The sequence below is a fragment of the Sebastes fasciatus genome, chromosome 21 (genome assembly GCF_043250625.1).
Source record: "Sebastes fasciatus isolate fSebFas1 chromosome 21, fSebFas1.pri, whole genome shotgun sequence".
Classification (NCBI taxonomy): domain Eukaryota; kingdom Metazoa; phylum Chordata; class Actinopteri; order Perciformes; family Sebastidae; genus Sebastes; species Sebastes fasciatus.
This window is the reverse complement of record NC_133815.1, coordinates 12,902,309-12,923,890: the sequence shown is the minus strand read 5'-3', so window position 1 is coordinate 12,923,890 and position 21,582 is coordinate 12,902,309. Positions and strand designations below refer to the sequence as shown.

At 41.8% G+C, this 21,582-nt stretch overlaps 1 protein-coding gene across 5 annotated transcripts in view; it reads left to right on the top strand.

The window, feature by feature from the left end:
* Nucleotides 1–21,582, top strand: part of stau2 (staufen double-stranded RNA binding protein 2) — a 100,806-nt gene that overhangs the window by 24,636 nt on the left and 54,588 nt on the right. For 4 of the 5 annotated variants that reach the window (XM_074621318.1, XM_074621319.1, XM_074621321.1 and 1 more), the window contains exons 6-10: nucleotides 1,735–1,894; nucleotides 8,729–8,836; nucleotides 15,675–15,962; nucleotides 16,384–16,521; nucleotides 21,114–21,242. In XM_074621318.1, coding sequence (XP_074477419.1) covers nucleotides 1,735–1,894; nucleotides 8,729–8,836; nucleotides 15,675–15,962; nucleotides 16,384–16,521; nucleotides 21,114–21,242 — 823 coding nt within the window. The remainder of the gene's footprint in view (nucleotides 1–1,734; nucleotides 1,895–8,728; nucleotides 8,837–15,674; nucleotides 15,963–16,383; nucleotides 16,522–21,113; nucleotides 21,243–21,582) is intronic. The other variant, XM_074621322.1, reaches the window with a different exon arrangement.

The following is a 21,582-nucleotide window of genomic DNA, read 5'->3' as shown; positions in this document are numbered from 1 at the left end:
TAGTGCCATCATCAGGTCAAATTTTATTTTGTCCAATGATCAAAAACCTGTAAAGCTAATGACATTCCCATCAGCCTCAGCTGTACTTTGAGTTGAGTGCTAATTAGCAAATGTTACCATTCTAACACACTAAACTAAGATGGTAAACCTGGTAAACATTATACCAGCTAAACCTCAGCATGCTATAGTATTGTCATATTAGCTTATGTATTGTGACGTACAGTATTTCTCAGTGAAAAGGAATATTTGAGCGGTGTATAGTTACAAGAGGGATTTAAATCAAATTCTTTGCATTTGATTGGACCTCTAAAATGTGGGCGGGCTTAGATTGTAGCGCGATACGGAGCCTCCACACACACCTCCCATGTCGCTAAAAGTTGCAGATTGATTGATGGATGTCATGATATTATTGGTTGGTACTAGCTTACGTAAACACATGTCATATTTTGTTTTAAAGGAAGAAAAGATGATTGGATTTTGATATAAAAATACAAAGAAATTGATTTTTTTGTAATTTTGTTTGCCTATATTGTTAAGTAGGTGCATAATATGACCGGGGAGGTGATCTAATACAGTGAAAAATGCATTTTTCCATTTCATCTTTACTTTAAGCGATGCAAGAGAATTAATGATTTGTAACATTTGATCTCAGTCATTAAAAACATTAGCTAATATACAAGGGAGTGTTTCAAATCTCAAAGCGCTCGCTGGGCTGCTGAGGAACACGGCGCTACGACTTGAGATCTCATTATTTAATGATGTGCATGTGTGCAGTTGTGAAAAAAAACAAAAAAAAAAACTGCGAAGGTTTCCAGTGCACACAGGTTTTCCTGTCCTCTTGGGTTTTCGAGCTTCTTGGGTTCCCCAAATTCCAATCAAGTATTAAATCTCACATCTCACGGCCGCTGCGGTGCCAAGTAGGATGTTTTGGTACAGCTGAAAAATTAACAGATATGTATATACACGAAGAAAACGGATTGCTGCATTTCTGTAAACATTTACTAACTGCTGATTTTCTCCATTAAAAGCTCAGTGCTTTGACCAAACATGAAAATATTGAAGACATTTGGCACCAGACTCAGTCAAGATCATAAATCTCATCTGCTGCTATCCATTTGTGTCTACCACATATGGCGGGCTGTATGTCCTTGTGAATATAAGTGTATACTGGCAGAGAAGAAAGAGGACAGGGAGACGGATATTAAAAAGTTTGGACGCCTTTCCTCTCTTGTTAGCTTTCCCACTATTTCTCATCCCTTGTCCTCGACCCGGCAGACATTCTCAGCCCTTCTCCCCCCCGACCCAGGAGGGGGTATCACACACGCGGACTCGCAGACCTCTAAATCTGCTCGGTGACAGCTCAGTCCCGCTCTGTCAGGGCCCAAAGAAAGAGAGGAAAATCTATGTTCGGGGCCAGAAGAAAGAGGAGAGGATATATATGTCCCTGTGCTTTGTTTGCCATCCCTAAGCTGAGATTCAATAGCAAGGCATCAGTCAAGTGGTTGGCCAACAGGCTATTGTGTAGTAATTGACCCTGATGAATTGGTGGGCCTTTAATTTGGGAACGGTGTAAACGGTGTGAATTGATAACTTGGCTCGTAATGTCTGATCCACTCCCTTCACTTGTTTTTCTTATATTTATAGATATATATCTTTAGATATATATTTTTTATAATGTACCGAATTAGGAGGTTTTATAATAAATGTTCCTTTCTGTTGTTTTGTTCATTCCAGGTACCATTATCCTGTTCCTAAGATCTTCTATGTGCAGCTGTCTGTGGGGAGTCATGAGTTTATCGGCGACGGACGCACCCGCCAGGCGGCCAGACACAACGCTGCCATGAAGGCCCTGCAAGCCCTGCGCAATGAACCCATCCCCGAACGACCACCACAGGTAAACACACACACACACACAAGCACTTACAGAACATAAAGGCTCTTACATTAGCAGTGCATACAGTAGTTGTTTAACAAGCGCTTGTTGACTTCCCCTCTGGGAATCCTTGCCGCCATCTTTAGCATGGTTCCATTACTATAAAAGCTAAATGGACTTCTGCCTGACTGACTGTATTAGTCTAATGAAAGACCTTCTATTTCTCACTTGTCTGGACACAACCATAATCGTTCACGTCTTCCTTGTATTGTCCGTTTTTGGCACAACTGCAATGCACTTTATGTGTTTCTCATGGATTTGATAAGCAAAATAAATATTGTGTTATTCCTGTGTGGTGCTGTATTTGCACTAGCAGCTGCAATGATCTTTTCATTGTATTAATACTATGCAATGACAGTAGATCATAATTTATTATTCTTAGAGACTGTTGGACCTGCTTAAAAAAAGGCTGCGTTATTCTATATTTTTCTTAATGCTCTCCAATTTTGCTTCTAGCCCATCTGTGCGACTCAACCCATTCATTCCTACTGAGCTTTTAGAAAAGGTGCCGAATAAAAGTATGGCTTTTACTAAAAACATATGAATGTTGAATGTTATCAGTCTTCAATAGCACCTTTAAGGATGAGTGATTTCCATATTCAATGTTCGCTCCCTTTAGACCCTTCATCCTCGCTTTACAAGTAGCCACTTATGTCACGTATGGCACTCTGCATTACATATGTATTATTATGTATTAGTTCTGAGTGGTAGCGTCTTCACTCGTACTCAACAGTATTGCGTGTTAAATAATTATACTGAAAAGCATCACATTTCTAAGCAACTTTTGCTAAAATAATAATGTCATTACAATTATCAGTCATTATTACTTGACTCCTAACAGTTCAAAGACTAAAAACTATGACTTTGTGCGTCTTGCATTTACATCCTGTCTGTTTACAGCTTGAATGAGTTTCCTGACACAATTCTGCCTCACATTTGAGAGGCTGTAACCAGGACATTTGTCATTGAAAATTACTTTGAATGATTATTTTCCTTATAAAAGGTTACTCCACTCTCCAATTAACTTGTCCTCCAATCATTGCAACCTCATCCCGTCAGCACATTTGTCACCTTGTGACAGCTTTCAGCGCAGATGACTGCCTCTCCGCTCGACCCCCTCCCACTTTAAAAACTCTTGCCTTGATGAAAAGTCGAAAGGATTTGCGCCGCTGATCTGTTGGTGGTGTCCCCGCAGAGGCTCTATTAGAGTGTTACGCAGTGTTTTTTGCAGATACTAAGATGAATGCGTAACCACCTTTCATCAGATTGAATCAAAATCCGCATCAGCTCTAATTACTCTAATGTATAATTTAAGCCTGGCAGTCCCCCATAGTTTAGTTTGCACCTGGCAAGAGCGTATTTTCTCTTTTTATTTTGTCCGTTTTCTTTCTGCCTTCTCCCAATGTCACTGTACCTCTCCAGAGATTCCCCTCAGGCATAGCTGTTAACTGTTGTTATCATCTCCCACCGGAAATCAAATTACCCCATATCCTCACCGCCTGGCATCGCTGACGGTTATTCAAAACGCTTTGGCTCCTCTCACTCGCCTGACTCGCTGTCTTGTGGCGTCGGCCTCCATAAATGTGCTCTTTGTTTGCCGCTGCTTCTGAGTCTTGCTTTACAAATTGAGGCACATTGTGTCTACAGTACACGTCTGTCATCCTGTCTCCGCGCGAGTGTGTGCGCTCTCGCATGTGTAAATGTGTGGACGCCCTTGGGCTGAAAGTGTTCTTTTTAACCATGGGCTGTCAAACATTTATTTTGAGGAAGACCACAGGTAAATATCAATGACGCTGTAATTGTGTTGTGTTTTATATGCAGGTAGAGCAACAATATGTAACCCTAGGAAACACAAAAGAGCCTCCAACTTTGCAGGGCTTCAGGCAATAAAGATCATATAATGAAACTTGACTTTACTCGTAAATCCCTGCCAGTTGGTTTAGATACTGATAATTATATCAAAATTATGATGTATGCTGCTAAACAAGTGTGCATCCTGTCTTGAAAAAAACATGTTGTTGACCTCACAGTCGCTGGTTTGACTGGGTGTTTATGAGGGGAAATCTGCATCATTAGTTTCTATGAAAAAGGTTGCATGGTTGGTGTGAAGGAAGATGCATTTAGATCTGTGAGATTTTAACCTGTTATGACTTTAAGTCGTCCTATCCACTGGGAGCCCCGTCTTCCCGTCCTTTGATCTGGAGTCCTTTTGCCCTATTACGAAATCAATAGCCCATGAGCATAGATGTGAATGTGAAGCATTCTGTTCGCCCACAGTCACTGTTCATTCAAACAGCTCCTTCAGCGTGAGAGTTAATGTCTCAGAACAAGTGAAGAACTCACTGTATCTTCACGTGTTTATACTTTTTCCCCCAAGACTGTCTGTCCAGTAGATCTATAAGTAGAAGTCAGATTTAGCCTGCTATTTGTCTCTGTCACGGGAAGGTCTCTGATCTGCTTGGTCATTCCGGTTTGCTCACTAATGCACGCCCACGGACAGATGCAGGCGCTTAGACCCGGCGGCTTGTTAATGCAGCCTTGAGAGGGGGATTCACACTGTTAATCATACACATTAAGAATGCTTGAAACAGTGGCAGAGGGATACGTAACCATGAATACCATGAATACCATGAATACATATAGGAATATTAATGAAAACAGTCCATGGAGGAAGAATGGACGAGGCCCTTTGGATTGAATCACTCTCAGGTTTCTCTCATGTCCACATGCATACATTAGAGGCTCAACATGTAGAGTTGTTCCGATACCGATACCAGTATCGTAAATGCCTCCGATACAGCCTAAAATAAATGCTGGATCGGGTATCTGCGAGTACACTACGTGAGTCCATGCACCGGTTCGGTATCACATTATCATATAATTTATCAGCTCATTTAAAGTACGCTACACAGGAACAACAACCACACGTGTCACTCATTACCCAATCCGTACATCCTGTCCGATTGGTACTGCGCATATGCAACTCTAAACAGAGATGATGCAGAAGTGAGATGGCCCACTCGTTAGCTACTTTCATCATCAGCTCCAGAAAAAAACTATCAATGTGCCCGAAATTGATGATGGAAGTAGCTAACGAGTGAGCCATTTTGCTTCCTTCTCTTCTCTGTTGAGAGTTGCCCATGTGCAGTACCCATCAAGCAGGTGCTAACGTAAAGTGTAACATAAGCAAAATGTCAGTAATTTGGCAATATTTGACACTATTACACAACTGTTTTATACTATTACTGTATCATTATTTTACTAAATTGTAGCTGCACTTTAACAATTTATTATAGGTATTATGTATTCCTAGATTTATTTATTTAAGTCCTTTTTCCGGTATGACTGACTGTCAAACTATATAATAAAAGAAAGCTGCTGCCCCGATCACGTTTTTTGCAGCCGATACAATTGCCCATCGTCGATGATCCATATCGGCCGATACCGATACCGATTTTGTTTTGATATAGCAGCTGGTATACAAGGCTATAGTGGTTATATGCATAAACACACACAATTCAAATGATTAGGAAATAAATGATTTATTGTTTTGATTAAAACAATTCTTGGCATTAGTAGTTTTAATTATGTATTATAAGCTGCTTAGAGCTAGTGTTAGGAAGTTAAACGATAATACGATACGATAATACGGTAATACTTTATTGTCAGACAGGTCTGAAATTTGTTTTGCATCACAGCAGCTCCGTTTGCAACATCACAGAAAGGACAAAGACAATAAACAAGGATACAAACATTTAAACATTACAATCACAGAAGACAATATTCAGGGCCCTTTAACGCACATTTGATCTGGGATTAGGCTCCATATTCAGTTAAAGGATTGACTGATGCACAAAAGAGTGCTTCAGTCTAACCTTATTAAATCGTGGAACCCTGTATCTCCGATTTGATGGTAACAGTTGATATTCACTGTTCAAAACATGGTTGGGGTCAGAGACGATGTTGTTAGCCAGCCTTAAGAAGATAAACAGGTCATAATTCCCTCTTTTATATCTATTTTATATTTCTGTGAAAACATACTGGACTAGAAACCATTAATGCCGATCCCCCCATCGCATATTTTTACTGAATATCGGCCGATAATGATCGGTGGCCAATCAATCAGGGCATCCCTAGTTCTACGACATTCATTCTCTGTATGTATTTGTTCATGTTTTACAAAAGGTTTAACCTGAGCCAGGCCATACAACAATGATAGCAATCATATCACGTCCATACAGGGTTAGAAGTATACAGCTGTTTAAAAAATAGTAACATTATATATAGTTGTTTTTAACGCACTGGTATCAGATTGGAACTCGGTGTTGGCCGATATGGAAGTTTAGGTATCTGAATCAGTAAAAGGAAGGAAAAAAATGGTATCCGAACATCTTTAAGAACATTTATGTCTCAGCACACACACACACAAAAAAACCACACATACACACGCCTCTCGCCAATGTGAGGTCCTTCGCCCGGTGCGGTAGGTGCATCGCACCACGTGAGCGTTTCCTATGAAATCCAAGAGATCCCACAGTATGAATCATGCGTCGTATCGGGTCACACAATGAGGCGGGAGAAGGGAAGAAGCCCAAAGGGAAAGACCGCAGCCATTCAGACGTAATCAGACAAAGAGCTGGACATGAGAAGATAAAGATCGAGACAGCACTCTGCATTCCCATAGACAATTGGCACCAAAAAGCCCCTTGTTGTATGGCTGATGATATGATCTCTATAGCGTGAACTACATTTCTTTACTAGTAGAAGGGACCAATAGCAAGACTTCTATTCAGGCGTGAATACAATCATCATTCTTATAGATTTAGTCTGTCTGATCCATATTTCAGAAAACTGACTGAAGGCTCAAACCGGAGTCATCTGATATTATGTCCAGAATTACTTCATAGATTCATGAACAGCAAATTTTGTGGAGCAAGTTTTGCAACGTTGGACCTGTCTGGATAAAAAAAAATGTGCGGTTATCCCACCGAAATCTGGTGCTTTCCCACAGATCTTAACTGTGTTTTCCTTATTCATTTCCGGTGGATCAGCTCCATGTTTCTGATGAAAACACAAAATTTGAGCCTTTGTTCTGTAGTTTCTTCTTACAGGGAGAGACCGTTCTTGATGTTCACAAATAATAATTTAACTATCTATAACAGAGAGTCAATATACAACAATTCTCATATTTAACGGACCACCCCTTTAAGAGACCTTCCTGTACAGACAGTATTCCAGGACATGAATGGTGGTCCTCTGAGTTCTCAATCCCGTATCAGATAAGGATCGTAGCCAGACAGGCTTCTCGTTGCAGCAGCTTGGCCGACATCCACCCTGTATGCGTTTAGTGTAATTCTTGGTTTGGTTTGTGCCAGTTTTGGGGTCACAGTTTGGTATTTCTTGGTACATTAAAGCAGAGAAAGCAAGAAAATACATTTCCTTTCCATTTATTATGAAAAACCTCATGGCGAATAAACGACACGAAAATGCAAAATACTCGCCTGCGAATATTTCGTATCAAAACTATTGATACCGGCAGTGATGCAAATTTGCGACAGCTTTTCGATAAAAGGTTTGAATAGATTCTAGCAGGCAGAGGACAAAACCTGGAGCCAGAGCAGCGTCTGGTAGTCTGTCTGAGGTAAATTTTTGTAAGCTAATTAGCTAATTATTTTAGATAAAATAGTTTCATTTTCAATTTGCCTCTGGTAAACAGTGACGCAGTGTATATGTCTAGGGCTTTTATTGTGAAGGATAAGAACGGAAGTGGAGTGGATCTGGTCTGCGCTGCCTTTGTCAAGGTTGAAAGAAAGACATTTTGCTGTCTTGGTTCGGACCACGGAGCCTCTGTGTTGATGTACACTATAATGTAGATATTGAATATGTCCGTTCCACACAACGTGACGGGTTGATGCCTTTATTCGTGGTCCGAAAGCTCAGAAAAATCGACCTCGCTGAGAAAAAATAATTATGCCGATTTTTCGCAACATAATATTCACATTCTGTGTGAAGGTACTCATGACAAAAATATCAGTTTGAAAATATATATCGACGTGCGAATGAATTGCACAAAAAAAAAAACCTGTGTGTAAAAACCTTAATACTTGCTTTAAAAGTTTAAGGACTCAGATATTTGAATGTGATCAGTAAGTCAGCTAAAAAAAAAAAAAGACTGTCAGTATTGCTCCAACTTACTAATAAAATATTTGAAGGAACATTATAGCAGGCCTCAAGCACTTTGTGTTCACTACGCCTGAATGGTTTCATATCTGTAGCACTCTTGGTTATTGGGAGAACATCATGCACCTCTGTGTGTTTTAGCCCAATAGACACGCCGTATCAAATGAGTTACATCGTTAATGTGGCTTTTCCCAAAGACATAATGTTACCTGGCACTTAGTAGGTTGAACAATGTCCACTTTTATTTGTAATCTAATACACATTTCCTTTTTTCTGTCTTGCTCTAATTTACTGGAAGACCATAAGGTTTCCAGCTTTGGCTTTTCTTTTGAGTTCACCACACCAGTGATGCTAGTTATATGAGCCAGATGAACCTAACAAAAGGGTTTATCTACCAGTCAACAAGTGAAAAAGCTTTCCACATGGATTTTTTCTGAAGGTTCTGTATATACTAAACAGCTCATGAATAATAGATAATACATTACTTAAACTAGTGTTGCAGAACAACAGCCCATTTGGAAACCTATTATCTAAAAGCGGCACTAATTTGAGCAGTAACAATCAGTATGTCTTCCTTTACTTTTTTGACCTCTGATATGTGTCCTTCTTTTCCAGAGTCCAGAGGAAAAAACGGAGAGTGAGGATGGCACCGATGCCAGCAAATCAGAGATCAGCCTGGTCTACGAAATCGCCCTGAAGAGGAACTTATCTGTCAACTTTGAGGTGAGAAAAACATGACTAATATGGCCATGTCGTGCTATCATTATGAGGATAAGCTCACGCAGAATGTATGAGTAGTCATGATGTGCAGTAAGTATTACAAAAACTAAACAACTCATTCAACACTGTAGGAGTCACACTGATAATATTAAACCTTATTGATAAGGAAACCAAGTTTTGCCTAATTTTCCCATCAGTGAGGCTTCTTATCTTAAAAAGAGTAAACAACATATGTGCTTGGGAAGTTTTAGATGGCTCACCGCCTTGTGGAAATTCTTCTGGTGTCAAGTTCAAAGTGTGTCTGGACTGATATACGACATCGGTATGAGTTCTAGTGACGTCCCATTGTCTTTGGAGGTGACTCAGCTGATAAGGTGCTGTTCAATGTCGGTCATTCGGTACTGTAAGATTGATTCATATAGTAGTCAGCCTTGTGTTCAAAATTAGACAGGCGTATATTTATCGGACACTTTTTCTAAATCTGTATTTAACATCCAATGTTCCTCTTTAAATGAACACGTATTTTTTCTGGCTGCAAAATTTGATAAAACATTTATATGCACATGAGCCCACTAATAAATCTTTCTTTGTGAAGCAAGGTCTCTGAAACAATTTCAACAAAAACAGACTTTTATTATAAGGTTACCAAAAGTTATATCACGGCTGTGTTTAATATTCACACCTAAGACACAGTTTTTTTATGGCTTTAATAATATCTAGTGCATTATTTTTTGCACAGATGTCTGTAATTCAACATGACATGTGAACCTCTGGGTTTGGACTGGAATACAAAGTTCCACTTTGTGGGCTTGAACAGTGCTCGCATGCACATCATAACCAATATAAGTTTGTAATGATGAACCCAGGAAAGGTGTGAAGGTATTGGGATATTAAATAAGTTGAGTATGAACCCTGCAATTATATAAAAAAAACATCTGTAACATTACCTTTTTCTGTCTGACACCCCCTCGAATCTACCAAAATGCCTTTATTGTCTTACATTATACTTGCTCTGTTAACTGTCTGCCTTTCAGTCCTGCACAGTTTAGAGAATTACAGCATGATTGAATCTAATCAGGACAAATTAAATATAGAAATTGTACTTCTATGTTCCTATTATGTAGACATGTTCTAGCTGCATGATCCATTGTGGTTTCTAACCACAGGATGTTCTTGAGAGGTAGACAGAGGGAGACTTCTGATGAGAGTCATTGAGGCAATCAATACAGAGCAATTGACATTAAAATACGAGTCCAGCTGCTCAATATCAAGCCTCAATTTCAATGCATTACATAAAAGTGTTTCCAGCTGGAGATTTTCAGACTGAACTAACTGAAATTCAGTAGTTGACCAGCAGTGCCGCTCGTACTCTTGAGTTATTTGTCACACACCTGCAGCTGACTGTGACTGAGCTGTGTTACTCTGACATATCCTGACAGGAACGGTAAGCCTAATCAATCTCAATCAATCAATCACTGTCATCTGCTGAGCCAAATCTTGACAGCATCTCGACTTTGTGATCAATAAATGACAGCCGTTTACTTTAAATAAGTGTATAGAGTTCTTAAATCTTTAGCAAAGGCAGTCATTAATTTCGGTGGAGGTGAACAGCTGCAGGAAATTCTAGTGCTTTGCGGGATTTTCCTTCTTTCACGTCAGTACATTCTCAGCCGGTTTAACACCCAGCATGTAGTGACCATTAGAGGAAATGAATCTTAAGCCACCGCTGCATCGGCTTGCTTGTTCAGCCAGAACATATTGTAATTCACAGCTGTGTCAGAGGTTTTTGCAGCGGAGGGTTAGTGACCTTGATAAAGCTGCTTTTCCGCTGCTTTTCTAACCAGCAGAGCCACTGTCCCCAACTTTTCTAAATCCACGAAGAAAGTCTAGCGCGTCCTCACATGACCTCCAGGTCTGTTCTCTTTGGCTTTCCCCCGTATCTCAGCTGACTCATCCAATATTCACTCCCTGATCGGCCCTCTCTTCTTCTACTGCACTCTGCAAGGTGCCAAAAACAAGGGAGGCTCAGTTTACTCTGCGTTCCCCCTCCCTTCCTCTGCAGAATCCCTGCCTTCCACCTCTCCTTACCATCACTCCCAAAAATCACACAGAGGGTGGCTGCCTGTCGAGGCGAGGGTGAGAGGAAACGGAGAGACAGGGATGGAAGGAAGGGAGGGAGACTCGTTCTCACAGCGTTGACTTTGCGTGCTATTAAGAGTTTACACAACATCGGAAGAATTATCTTGAAAGCTGTCCAATCCTCCCTTTTACACTCCCCCCCCACCTCCCACCCCCTTCTTTGTTCGAAAACGCATTTGCTCATCAGAGCATGACACGGCTGTCCTTCCTGGATCTACTATTAATAATTTCAGCCGGTCTAAATCTGGATTGATGTGATTCATTATCTGTCATGTCTTTGTCACTGTCAGCAATTAATGCCGCTTTCATTTTCAGTCCCTCCAAAATTGGAAGCTGACAGCGGCGGTTTTTAAAAGCAGACCACAGCCACATTCCTCCGTACGGTCTCTGCTCTGCTCTCTGTCGGTCTGGAGACTGTTCATTACCGCTGTCTGATGAGCAGTAAATCACTAACTTCCTTTGTCTTCATTTTTACCATCCATCCATATCGCCGTCAACAGCTATTTGCCTATTATTTTAAGTTGTGATTTGTGTGCAGCGACGACAGCGTTTAGGTTTTGTTCGGCCTTTTCTCTGCATGATTTAAAGTAGAGAGAGACCGTGTTGTCGTTTCATTTCAATAAACTGTTAGTTTGATTAGTTTTGTTCCCCATTTCTGCACATCAGTCACGCCACATTTGTTTTCCTGTGCCATGTCAAACTAAACTGTCCGAAGGCCAGGCAGCTCCGAGGCAATTATCCTCTCCCTCTTCCTGGCATAACATACCTTTCTCTCCCCCCCCCATCGCCCCTGATGGCTCTCCAGCAGATTCACTTTCATCCTCAATCAGCGCGTTGCATGCATACGCCGTGGCTGGAGACCAAGTGTGAATTACACACGTCTCTATGGGTCTTTTTTTTTTTTTTTGCCCATTGGGTCCATTACATTATAACTCATTAGACAAAGTTTGGCCTCCTCTCGTACCCTGCCATGTCGCATCCCCTTTTACCATGTCGTCTTTGATGCGCTGAGAAGAAATGGTACACCCCCGGTCAAACACGCACACGTTACACATTCGTGCATCCTACACAAAACCGTAACGGTCATCTCTCATGTGAACGCCTTTCATAGCAGCCATGTTTTCACATCATCTCATCCCTGCCCTCGCCGGGGCATGAAATTACCCGTGAGTCACCGCTATAGCGAGTGTCTGCTTTCCCTTCCCCTCCGCAACGATGAGGGTCGCCGCCACCCTGAGAGCCAGTTGGCTCATTTAATCCCCCCGTCAGGCAATATCAAACAGATGTCAGCATCAAAGAGGAACCAATCTATAAATCACAGCTTGTGTGTTGGATCGGAGGCTCCCTTTCCAAGGAGGACACAAGAGAAGAGGGTCCGGGCCAAGAACCACCCATCTTACAAGACGCAGCTTCCCTCGGGGCTTGTCCATCCACCGCTCGTCACAAAAGAGCCTTTCTTCCCTCTACCAGTCCCCGCCATTGTCCTACCCTGCTCCCATAGCCTCCTCTTGCAGAGTACCTGAGGTCTCGCATGCACGGATCCACAGACTGCTCAGGGTATTAATGTCTCCATGAGAAGCCGAAGAGAAGGCCTCCCATGTTAGAGAAAAGAAGAGATGAAGCGACAAGAAGAGAGAGAAAAAAAAATCAACATTGAATTACCAAGTGTTTCCTGTGTACAACCTGATCCTTGTGATTAGGTGCTAGACGGGTGTGTTTGTGTGTTTGTTTGCATGTATGTGTGTGTGTGTGTGTGTGTGGGCGTGCGCGTAAATGAATGGAAGTGCTGAAATCCCATCGGTGTGGCGCAGATCCCGTGTCGTCTGCCAGGAGACTGACTGCAGCTCGTCTGCCGCCATCCCGGGCCAAGAGTGTGTGACATGTGTGCACAGATACACACTTTGTCTCATGCTCTCTGTTTGACGGTACCATATACATATACAGGACTCATTGGATTGTTTTTTTTTTTGCTTCCTGTTAGTAACTGCATGTTTCCACTTTAGACAGCACAGGGGAGTCTCATCAGTGCAACACTTGTCCATCACTTTTTCTGCCGTATACTTGCAAGGTCTTGCAAGAAAATTACCATTTTTTTCTAAATAAAAAAGCCACAAATGTTTGAGCAGATGATGTTACAATAGATCCCTGAATGTAAGGGTGTCATTGGTTTCTTTAATATTAACAAAATATTCCCATTGCCATTTTATAAAACCAGTCCAGTGCCTGTTCAAGTCGCGCCTGTTCGGAACAGGCCAATTGCTTGGCCTCCAATATTGCTGTTGCTCCTGTTCTTGCAGCTTTCTCGAGAACCGCTCATCCAAACAGCTTCACACTCGACACTGCACTTCCCTGGGTCCTGATCAATACACCCGCCAAGTGTGAAGTCGATTGGTTTAACAGTTTTCAAGAAAATTGAAGGACATACAGACAGACAGAGACTCCTTCCATTTTAGGTTTTAGACTGTAACCTTTTTTTAAAGGAACTGTTCGACATTTTGGAAATATTAGCTTATTTGCTTTCTTACAGAGAGTTAGAGGAGGAGGTCGATGCAACACTCACGTCTCGACGGTAAATATGTAGCTGGAGCCAGCAGCCGGTTAGCTTAGCTTAGCTTATCACAAAAACGGGGGGCAACAGCTAGCCTGACTCTGTCCAAAGGTAACAAAACTCACCTGCCAGCACCTCTAAAGGTTACTTATTAACTTGTTATATCTCGTTTGTTAAATCCGCATAAAAACCAGCGTGTTAAATCAACAAATTGCCGTTTCACAGGGGGTTATTTGCCAGACTATTTCTAAGCCGGGACCAGTAACTTCCTGGAGTCTCCGCTGGTTGCCTGACAAACAATCACTGACATGTAACAGACGTTCCTGGCTGGTATCAAAACAGGAAGGTTGCTGTCACATCGTCTTAGCCACTCGCTCAACCACATAAGCTAAATAGATACACATGTTCAGAAGAGCCTGTGATGGACAAAGAGACAGAGATTGATTGAGTACCGCTACACAATTGAGGGAAGCTGAAGAGTCCTGCACATCCCATCACTCACTACACCAGCATCCGAGCCTCCCGCCCTGCTGGTCCACAACCAAAACACCAATTATATCTACATTATATTAATAGCTATTTTTCTCCAAGTGACATAATCTCATCTGACCAGGGCCAGAGATGTGCACTGTCATCATCAACACCATCGGAAAAAAAAGCCGAGAACTTGGATTCATCCAGTCCCATTGAATGTTGTAACGTACAAGAAGCTGCCATGTTACATTTCCTTTTTCTGGTGATGAGCAAGACCAGAGCAGATCCCCTGGGTGGTGGGAGTGAGTTTGGCTGTTAGCTTGGACAGCTAGTGCTCCAAGGCTGCCCTACAGCACACATCCTTACATACAGTATAGTGAAAGTCAGTGTGCAGGAATGTTGACAGGCTAACGGGTACATTGACAGCAAACACGGGGCCAGTGTCAGACCTGTTAACATCGATGTCCTGCAGTTAGTTAGGATGAGGAAACCTTAATGGAACCTCCTTTTTTAGCCTGTATTGAATAAAGTTAAAATTAAATTTCACTTAATGTACACTATAGGTTTCTGCAGTAATATATTTGTCTCTGTTATGGGCATAGTTTTGTATTTTTATCCAGCTTTATCAGTGTTTGAACCTTTAATATTTTGGGCTTTACCTTTCTTTGTTTGGTCTTCATGCACCAGACTTGCATTGTCATTTTAGTTTGTTAATGAAACAAAGCACAAGTTTGTGTGGGTATGGTTATATAGTAGAGAAGGAAGGAGTACGCACACATTATCCTTTGTTCTCCTCAAGGTCTGGTATTAGTCTGTGTTGATGTGTGAAGTATCTGAGGAATGCTCGAGGTTCCGCTTATCAGTCTAATCTGTTTTATCGGTCGCTGGGTTCAAATGAACTGTTTCTAGATTGCATCTGATTGCTACGATTTGTGCTGTCTGCACCACAAATTGAGCTCAAATAAAGGAGAGCAGGAAAGAGGGGAGGGTTTTGAGAAAATCCAAAGAAACATTTACACACAGCAGCTTACAGCTAGAGGGAGAGCGAGGGAGAAAGTCAGCGAGCTGTGAAACGAAAAGGCGTCCACATTAGCCGAAACATGTACCGCCGGACTCTGTAAGTGTGTGAAACCTAATTCTTCCTCCAGTGTGTTTTCCTAAATAAGGTTTGGGAGAACCCCACCTGCTACACGCACACATAGACACACTCTCACACACTCGGACTTCACAGGAAGTAGATGTGATTGCAGAAGCATGACCTAACGCCAGCCGGTGTTTGTTTTAGGTCTCCCAGGTGACCAGAGGCTAGAGGAAGGAAACTGAGCCCTCATCACTAGAGACTGTCATCTAGGAACACGTTTCTCTTCATATGTGTGTGTGTGTGTACGTCAGTGTGTGTGTGTGTGTGTGTTTTGTATATGTAACACGCGCTCATATGGGTGGGTAGCACTGTGACCATCGAGAACAGATGTTTTGGACCACCTGGTGTAGCTGCTTGCAGAGTGCGCTGCACACACTCCCTCACACATATCATCCATGACAAAAAGACCCACATTCATTCCGTTTTTTTCTGTCTTTTGTACTTTAATCAGTTTTTTCATAGAACATTTTAGTATAAGACAAACTTATCTGGAAGTTTCATTTATATACTCGTGTCCAACCTGTTTCTGCTCCATCCAGGTGTTGAAGGAGAGCGGCCCCCCGCACATGAAAAGCTTCCTGACCCGCGTCAGCATCGGGGAGTTCTCCTCCGAGGGCGAGGGCAACAGCAAGAAGCTGTCCAAGAAGCGCGCCGCTCTGTCCATCCTGCAGGACCTGAAGAAGCTGCCCTTCATCCCCATTGTGGAGAAACCCAAGACGCACTACAAGAAACGTACCAAGACCATCCTCAAGGTACTGCAGCTGGGCCGGGCTGGGCCGGGAGAAGCTGGGGCTTCGCCGCAAATGACACGCTGTGATTTTTATCCTGTGAGTTCATCCTGTGAATTCAATTTCAAAAAATGTTTGAAAATTTTTTGATACACCCAAGGCATCTGTGTTTTTTTGTTTTTTTTTGCAAGGCACAGTCAACACTGAAGTGTAGCTACTGGTCAGTCATAAAACATTTTAGCGTGGCAGAATTATTCGTTGTCACTATTTCAATTACACGACTGCAAAATGGGTGAAAGTTTCCTACTAATTTCCTGTCTTACTCTACTTGTCTCTTTATCTTTTGCATCTATCCATTGCAGATGTGTGATCTAATTTCCGTTCACTCATATACTGTTGTGTATTACATAAGAATACCCACCTACTGAACTATCGGTTAAGCTCTGTAGACTGCAGATGATTATGATAACGAATGTGATGACTCGAATTGATCGTCGTGTGTCTCCTCTGTTCCCCCCAGACGGGACCAGACTATGGCCAGGGCATGAACCCGATCAGCCGTCTGGCCCAGATCCAGCAGGCCAAGAAGGAGAAGGAGCCAGAGTACCTGCTGCTCTCTGAAAGGGGGATGCCCCGACGCCGGGAGTTCATCATGCAGGTAAACAAGGGTTTTGTTTCATATTCTCTTTATTTTCTCACGTCTGTCATATTTCTTATTATGTGTATGCTGCTATAAGAAGCGGGTCGGGGTCCCTCTTCGCGTCGGAGTCTCTCATCGCCCTGAAGGAGTTTCTTTCACAACAATGATCCGCTTGCTGTACATTATCGCGCTTATTCCATGGCTACTTACTTAAGAAATCAATAATTTGACACAAAATCGGTCCGCCAGAGTCTAACATCAGGACTGCGCCCATAGCTACGGTCTGTTAGACATAGCTACGGTCTGTTATAAAGTAATAACAGACTGCAGAATGCCGTGATTGACCAATCAGAATCGTGTATTCAACAAAGCCGTGTAATAACGAAGTAGCGGCTAAAATCGTTTATTTCTTGTCTCCTCAGTTTGGATTAGAGTGGGTATGTTGGCTCAAAAGGTTTGTGCTTTGTCTTGTAGTGGCGCTTCACATTGCCACTTTTAATAAACGCCACAGTCTCTGAACATATAAGAGATACTGGTTTTGAACTACCTGTGGGAAGAATGAACATGTAAGTCTGTCCAATCTTGATTTAAAGCTCAGTTTCTGCCGTTTCATGCCATGTGAAATTACTTTTCTCTGACTCACTTATATCTCAGACTCTTGTCTCGTCTCTCCCCTTGACTGAGTAGCATCACATGGGATGATATACAAAGCATGAAATTGGTCTGTGAGTTCCATGGGCTGCTATACCAGTGCCGTAAAGGTTAGAAAAGCTGTACAGGTTAAAATAGAAATGCTCAAATTTGAATAATTCTCAATAATTCATTGGGTATAAGTCCGGCTCCGAACAGGACGCCGTCTAGGTCTGGGTACGCACCACGGTCCGCGTATTAGTGACCTCTGCCCTGCAGGAATTAAGGCAGTCTAAATGAAGTAGGGATGAGATGAAAAAGGGTGAAAACATGGGGGATATGTATGCACAAGAAGAACAAGAGCTTAACTATCACCTGCAGAATTTTACTCCCAACACTGCATCTACACAGGAGGTGCAGCGTCAGCAGAGCAACAGCAGCTTCAGTGCTCTGTCTCTGTCTACACAGGATGCATTCAGGCACAGTATTGAGTGTAGGTCACCATTGTTTCAGAGCCCAATATGCAGTAAACTGTAGTTAGAATGAAGCATGAAAGAAAAATATGCTTCAGGTCACGTTTATGCGAGTATAGCGTGAGTAAAATGTCTGGATCGATTCAAAATAGAAGCGTATCAGTTCTGCCTGACGGCGTTTCCTGTTTAAAAATGCTTTAATGGATGAATCAAAGGATGGGTTTATGAGTTGGTGGAGGAGGAAAATGCTTGAGAAGATGCTCTGGAAACTTGTTGTGGACGGTCCTGAATCAAAGAGGCAGGTACACACTGACTGTATTTATCAAGAGGGGAAACACAGCGGCCAGTGGCAGAACAAGAATAAACCCTCTCTGTCGGGCCAAAGGCAGCCAGCAGCAGCATTATATAACCTTTTTACACTAGAACACAAGTTTCTTGGTTCTCTCTCTTGGGACTACAATCTGGTTTCCTATTTCTGTCATGCGTTTAGTCGGCCTTTCACCCTTCTTCCATTTCTGATGTCCTGAGAGAAAAAAACTATTTAATTTCTGGACTGAATTTTGTTTCAGCATTGGTTTCAACATAAAAATCTAACAGCAGCCACTGAGACCTCGGTGTCATTTGAATATTAATTCCATTAAAGGATGAAAAGAAATGTTGAGATAAAGTGCAATAATAATACTTAAAGTCCAAGCAGCACATATTTTAAAATTAAATTGTTTCCACTTGTGTTATTCCAGTATGTAAAGCCACCAAAGTCGCTAGTACAGTTGTGCCCTGCTTGTCTTTCCACCACATCATATGAAAGCTTGACAAGTGACTTCTAGTTGTGGTACCGTTTTGCATGTAATGATGTATAATTGAATTGGAAACTACTGGATCTCACGGGTACTTCCCATCACTCCCCTGTTTTCTACTATTTCCTTGTTCCTCTCTCCCCCTCTCTGTCTCTCATCCTCCCTGTTCCCTCTTGAAATGTTCTGTTTGATGTTCATTATTTTTATAGCATGCATAGCTCAGAATAGATACAACATCCATCTATTTTTTTTACAGCCTTGTTTTCCTCAGTTGAGCAGACAACTGTGTTACATATACTATGTTGTTAATAAAGAAAGCACACAGGCTGTCTTCTGTTCTACAGAGAGATATTGTGGCGTGTGTAGTAAGGAGACAGACAGCAGGCTATTTATTAACAGAATAAAATTTTGCTGCAGCAACAACCTTTAGCCCTTAACAAAGTTATGGGTGATTTGCTGTTTATCACTAATCCAGTAAACAGAGCAGGGAGAAGGAATCTCATAAGTATCCCTACTCAGAATTGCTTAAACTATTTGAGGCCATGTATAAAAGAAGCCACATCTTTACTAGATAACAGGAAAACAGCAGCTGTGTCTGCAAGTTCTGAACACCTGCCAGGTAGTTAAATGTGGTTAATTGCCTGTCTCTATTTTATCTCCATACCGTTTACAGACTCGCAAGTGAAAGCCACCTTATTGCTCCATAGTCTCTCTAAGTACAAAGGGTGGGAGTGACCAGAGACCCCACGATACAATATTATCACGATACTGAACTCACAATACCATCTCATTGCGATTCTAAACATTTTGCGGTATGCTGAGTATTGCGGAAAGATATAATGCGATTTATTACCTTTTTTTTTAACTGCAAATTATGCAGTTAACACCTGTTTTATCTCATACGATACCGTTTATTAAAGTTTTAATTCACATACTGTGTGTTGAGGTCAGTGGACGAGGGACCCATTTGAAAATGGCAAGTTTTTTCCTCACTAAAATGTAGCGTAATTTTGGAGTGTTATTTAGCGTTTTTCCCAACAACATGACATGGTTGGTATCGATTCCTTTGGTTTTTCTAGTTTCATATAATACCAGTATCGTCACTATAGCTTTAAGACTGAGCCTGCTACAACCTCTGAAAGACAGAATAGCGCCCGGGCCTGCCGGCGGGCGTTTGATTGTTAAGACGTTAATAGTTTATATAATAAAAGATTGATACTTGACGTCTGTGTATCGACACAATATTGCCATGCAAAGTATCGCAATACAATGCTGTACCATTCCCCCCCCCCCTGCTAAGTACACTCACATGCAAAGTAACAAAATTAAGAAAAAATCCTCCATACTTTAATGATCATTCAAAAAAAAATGTGAACTTGTAATTTAGTTTTTCTATTTCATTCGATTTCATTCATGAATTCATTCATTCATTCATTCATTTAATGAACTGTTCCCCAGCTTACTGTGAACAATGTTACTGCTTCAGTGAAATGTAGGCACTCGCAGTAATTTTATCGAATTTCTCAGGATCACAAGATCATGGATAAACTGTTTTACAGTCTTTGTCGGCAGAGATGCCAAGGGGAAAACACTGAGTTGCGGTACAAATGTTTACTCTGCTAGGCAGTCGCTTTGGTTTCTTTCTTTGGTTGTTGTTTCTACAGTTTGTGTGTGTGTATCCACAACCCCAGTCAGCAGTCTGTTTCGCGTATGAGAGAAAAAACAACTAGCGAATCTGGCGTGGTCCGTTTTTAATTTATGCACAACATTTTAACTGCGGCCCCCTTTGTCTCGCTCTTCCTGTTCGTCTTTCTGTGTCCGTCTCTCTCAGTCAAACTCTCGCTCTTTGTCTCTACTTCTCCGTAATCCTTCTCTTTCATAAGAAGAACAGAGCTTCTCTTAGCGTCAGGCAGTAATTCAGCCTCAAACCTATTCTCCATGCCTCTTTGATACACACATTAGGCCCTGCGAGTGTGTGCGTGTTCCTTTTTGTGCAGTCCACTCACTCTTCTAAAATTTCCACATTGTTTCCTTTTTGGTAAGGGCTCAAATGAGTCTCTGTTTTCGCATCTTTTTTTTCTGAACCCATCACTAGTTACAGAAAAAGGCTCCAGCTTGTGTCAGATGAGCGAGAGATCATCTTTTTAGAATTTGATAAAAGACCTTTTTGTGTTTATTTTAGCAATTTGGTAATTTATTGAGGCTTTCCTTCTTCATTGTATGTCGCGTCCTGCTTGATGCATTCAGACGAGCACTTAGTGAGCATGTCAGACCACTTTGAGTAAGTGCACCGAGGCCTGGCTGTTCACAGGCTTTGGCTCCCACAATGTTATTTGTACAGTGTAATTGTCTGTTTGCATAACATAACGACGTCTGATATTCTCTTGGAAATTTCTCTGCTTACATTCTGCGTAGACAGATTTAATGTTTTGGGATCACTGAAAAACAAACACTTCACTCGGAGCATTTTTGTGTGCTGTAAAATGGCACGGCTGACTCGGCCCAGTGTGAGCGGAGCGAAGTGTTCTGGCCTGGAAGTGAATGAAACAGTGACAGGAAGAGGAAAGTCATGAGAAAAGCACATTTAGTATCATTCAGTGATTCATTATTACAGGATGCATCTGCACATATTCAACTGTGAATCTGAAAACATTGTCATTCTGGATGTTTTTATCTGCATGTGCGTGTACCTGTGTGTGTTTCTGTGCAGGTGAAGGTGAATAACGAGGTTGCCACGGGAACAGGACCCAACAAGAAGGTGGCCAAGCGGAACGCAGCCGAGGCGATGCTCCTGCAGCTGGGATACAAGGCCTCCACAGTCCCTCAGAACCCCACCGAGGTACTTTACTTCTCTCGCTCACACCAGCTTGTATATTTGATAGTCAGTTTATAAACATGTGTCCACCTCTGTTCATTCATTTTATTGCCTGATTACAGTAAGTGTTGATAGTTTCTCACAAGTTTTAAACAACGTGTACAGTATGTACAATATGCTGTCGGTGCTCTACTGAGGGAAAAGAAGCTTAAAGGGATAGTTTGGTGTCTGGAAGTGGGATTGTATGAGATACTTAATCCATTGTCAGTGTATTACCTAGAGTAGATGACGGTCAGCACACCCCCCACTTTGGAGAAGCAGACAGAAGTCACCGCACACAACCAAAGCAATGCACTGCTGTGGA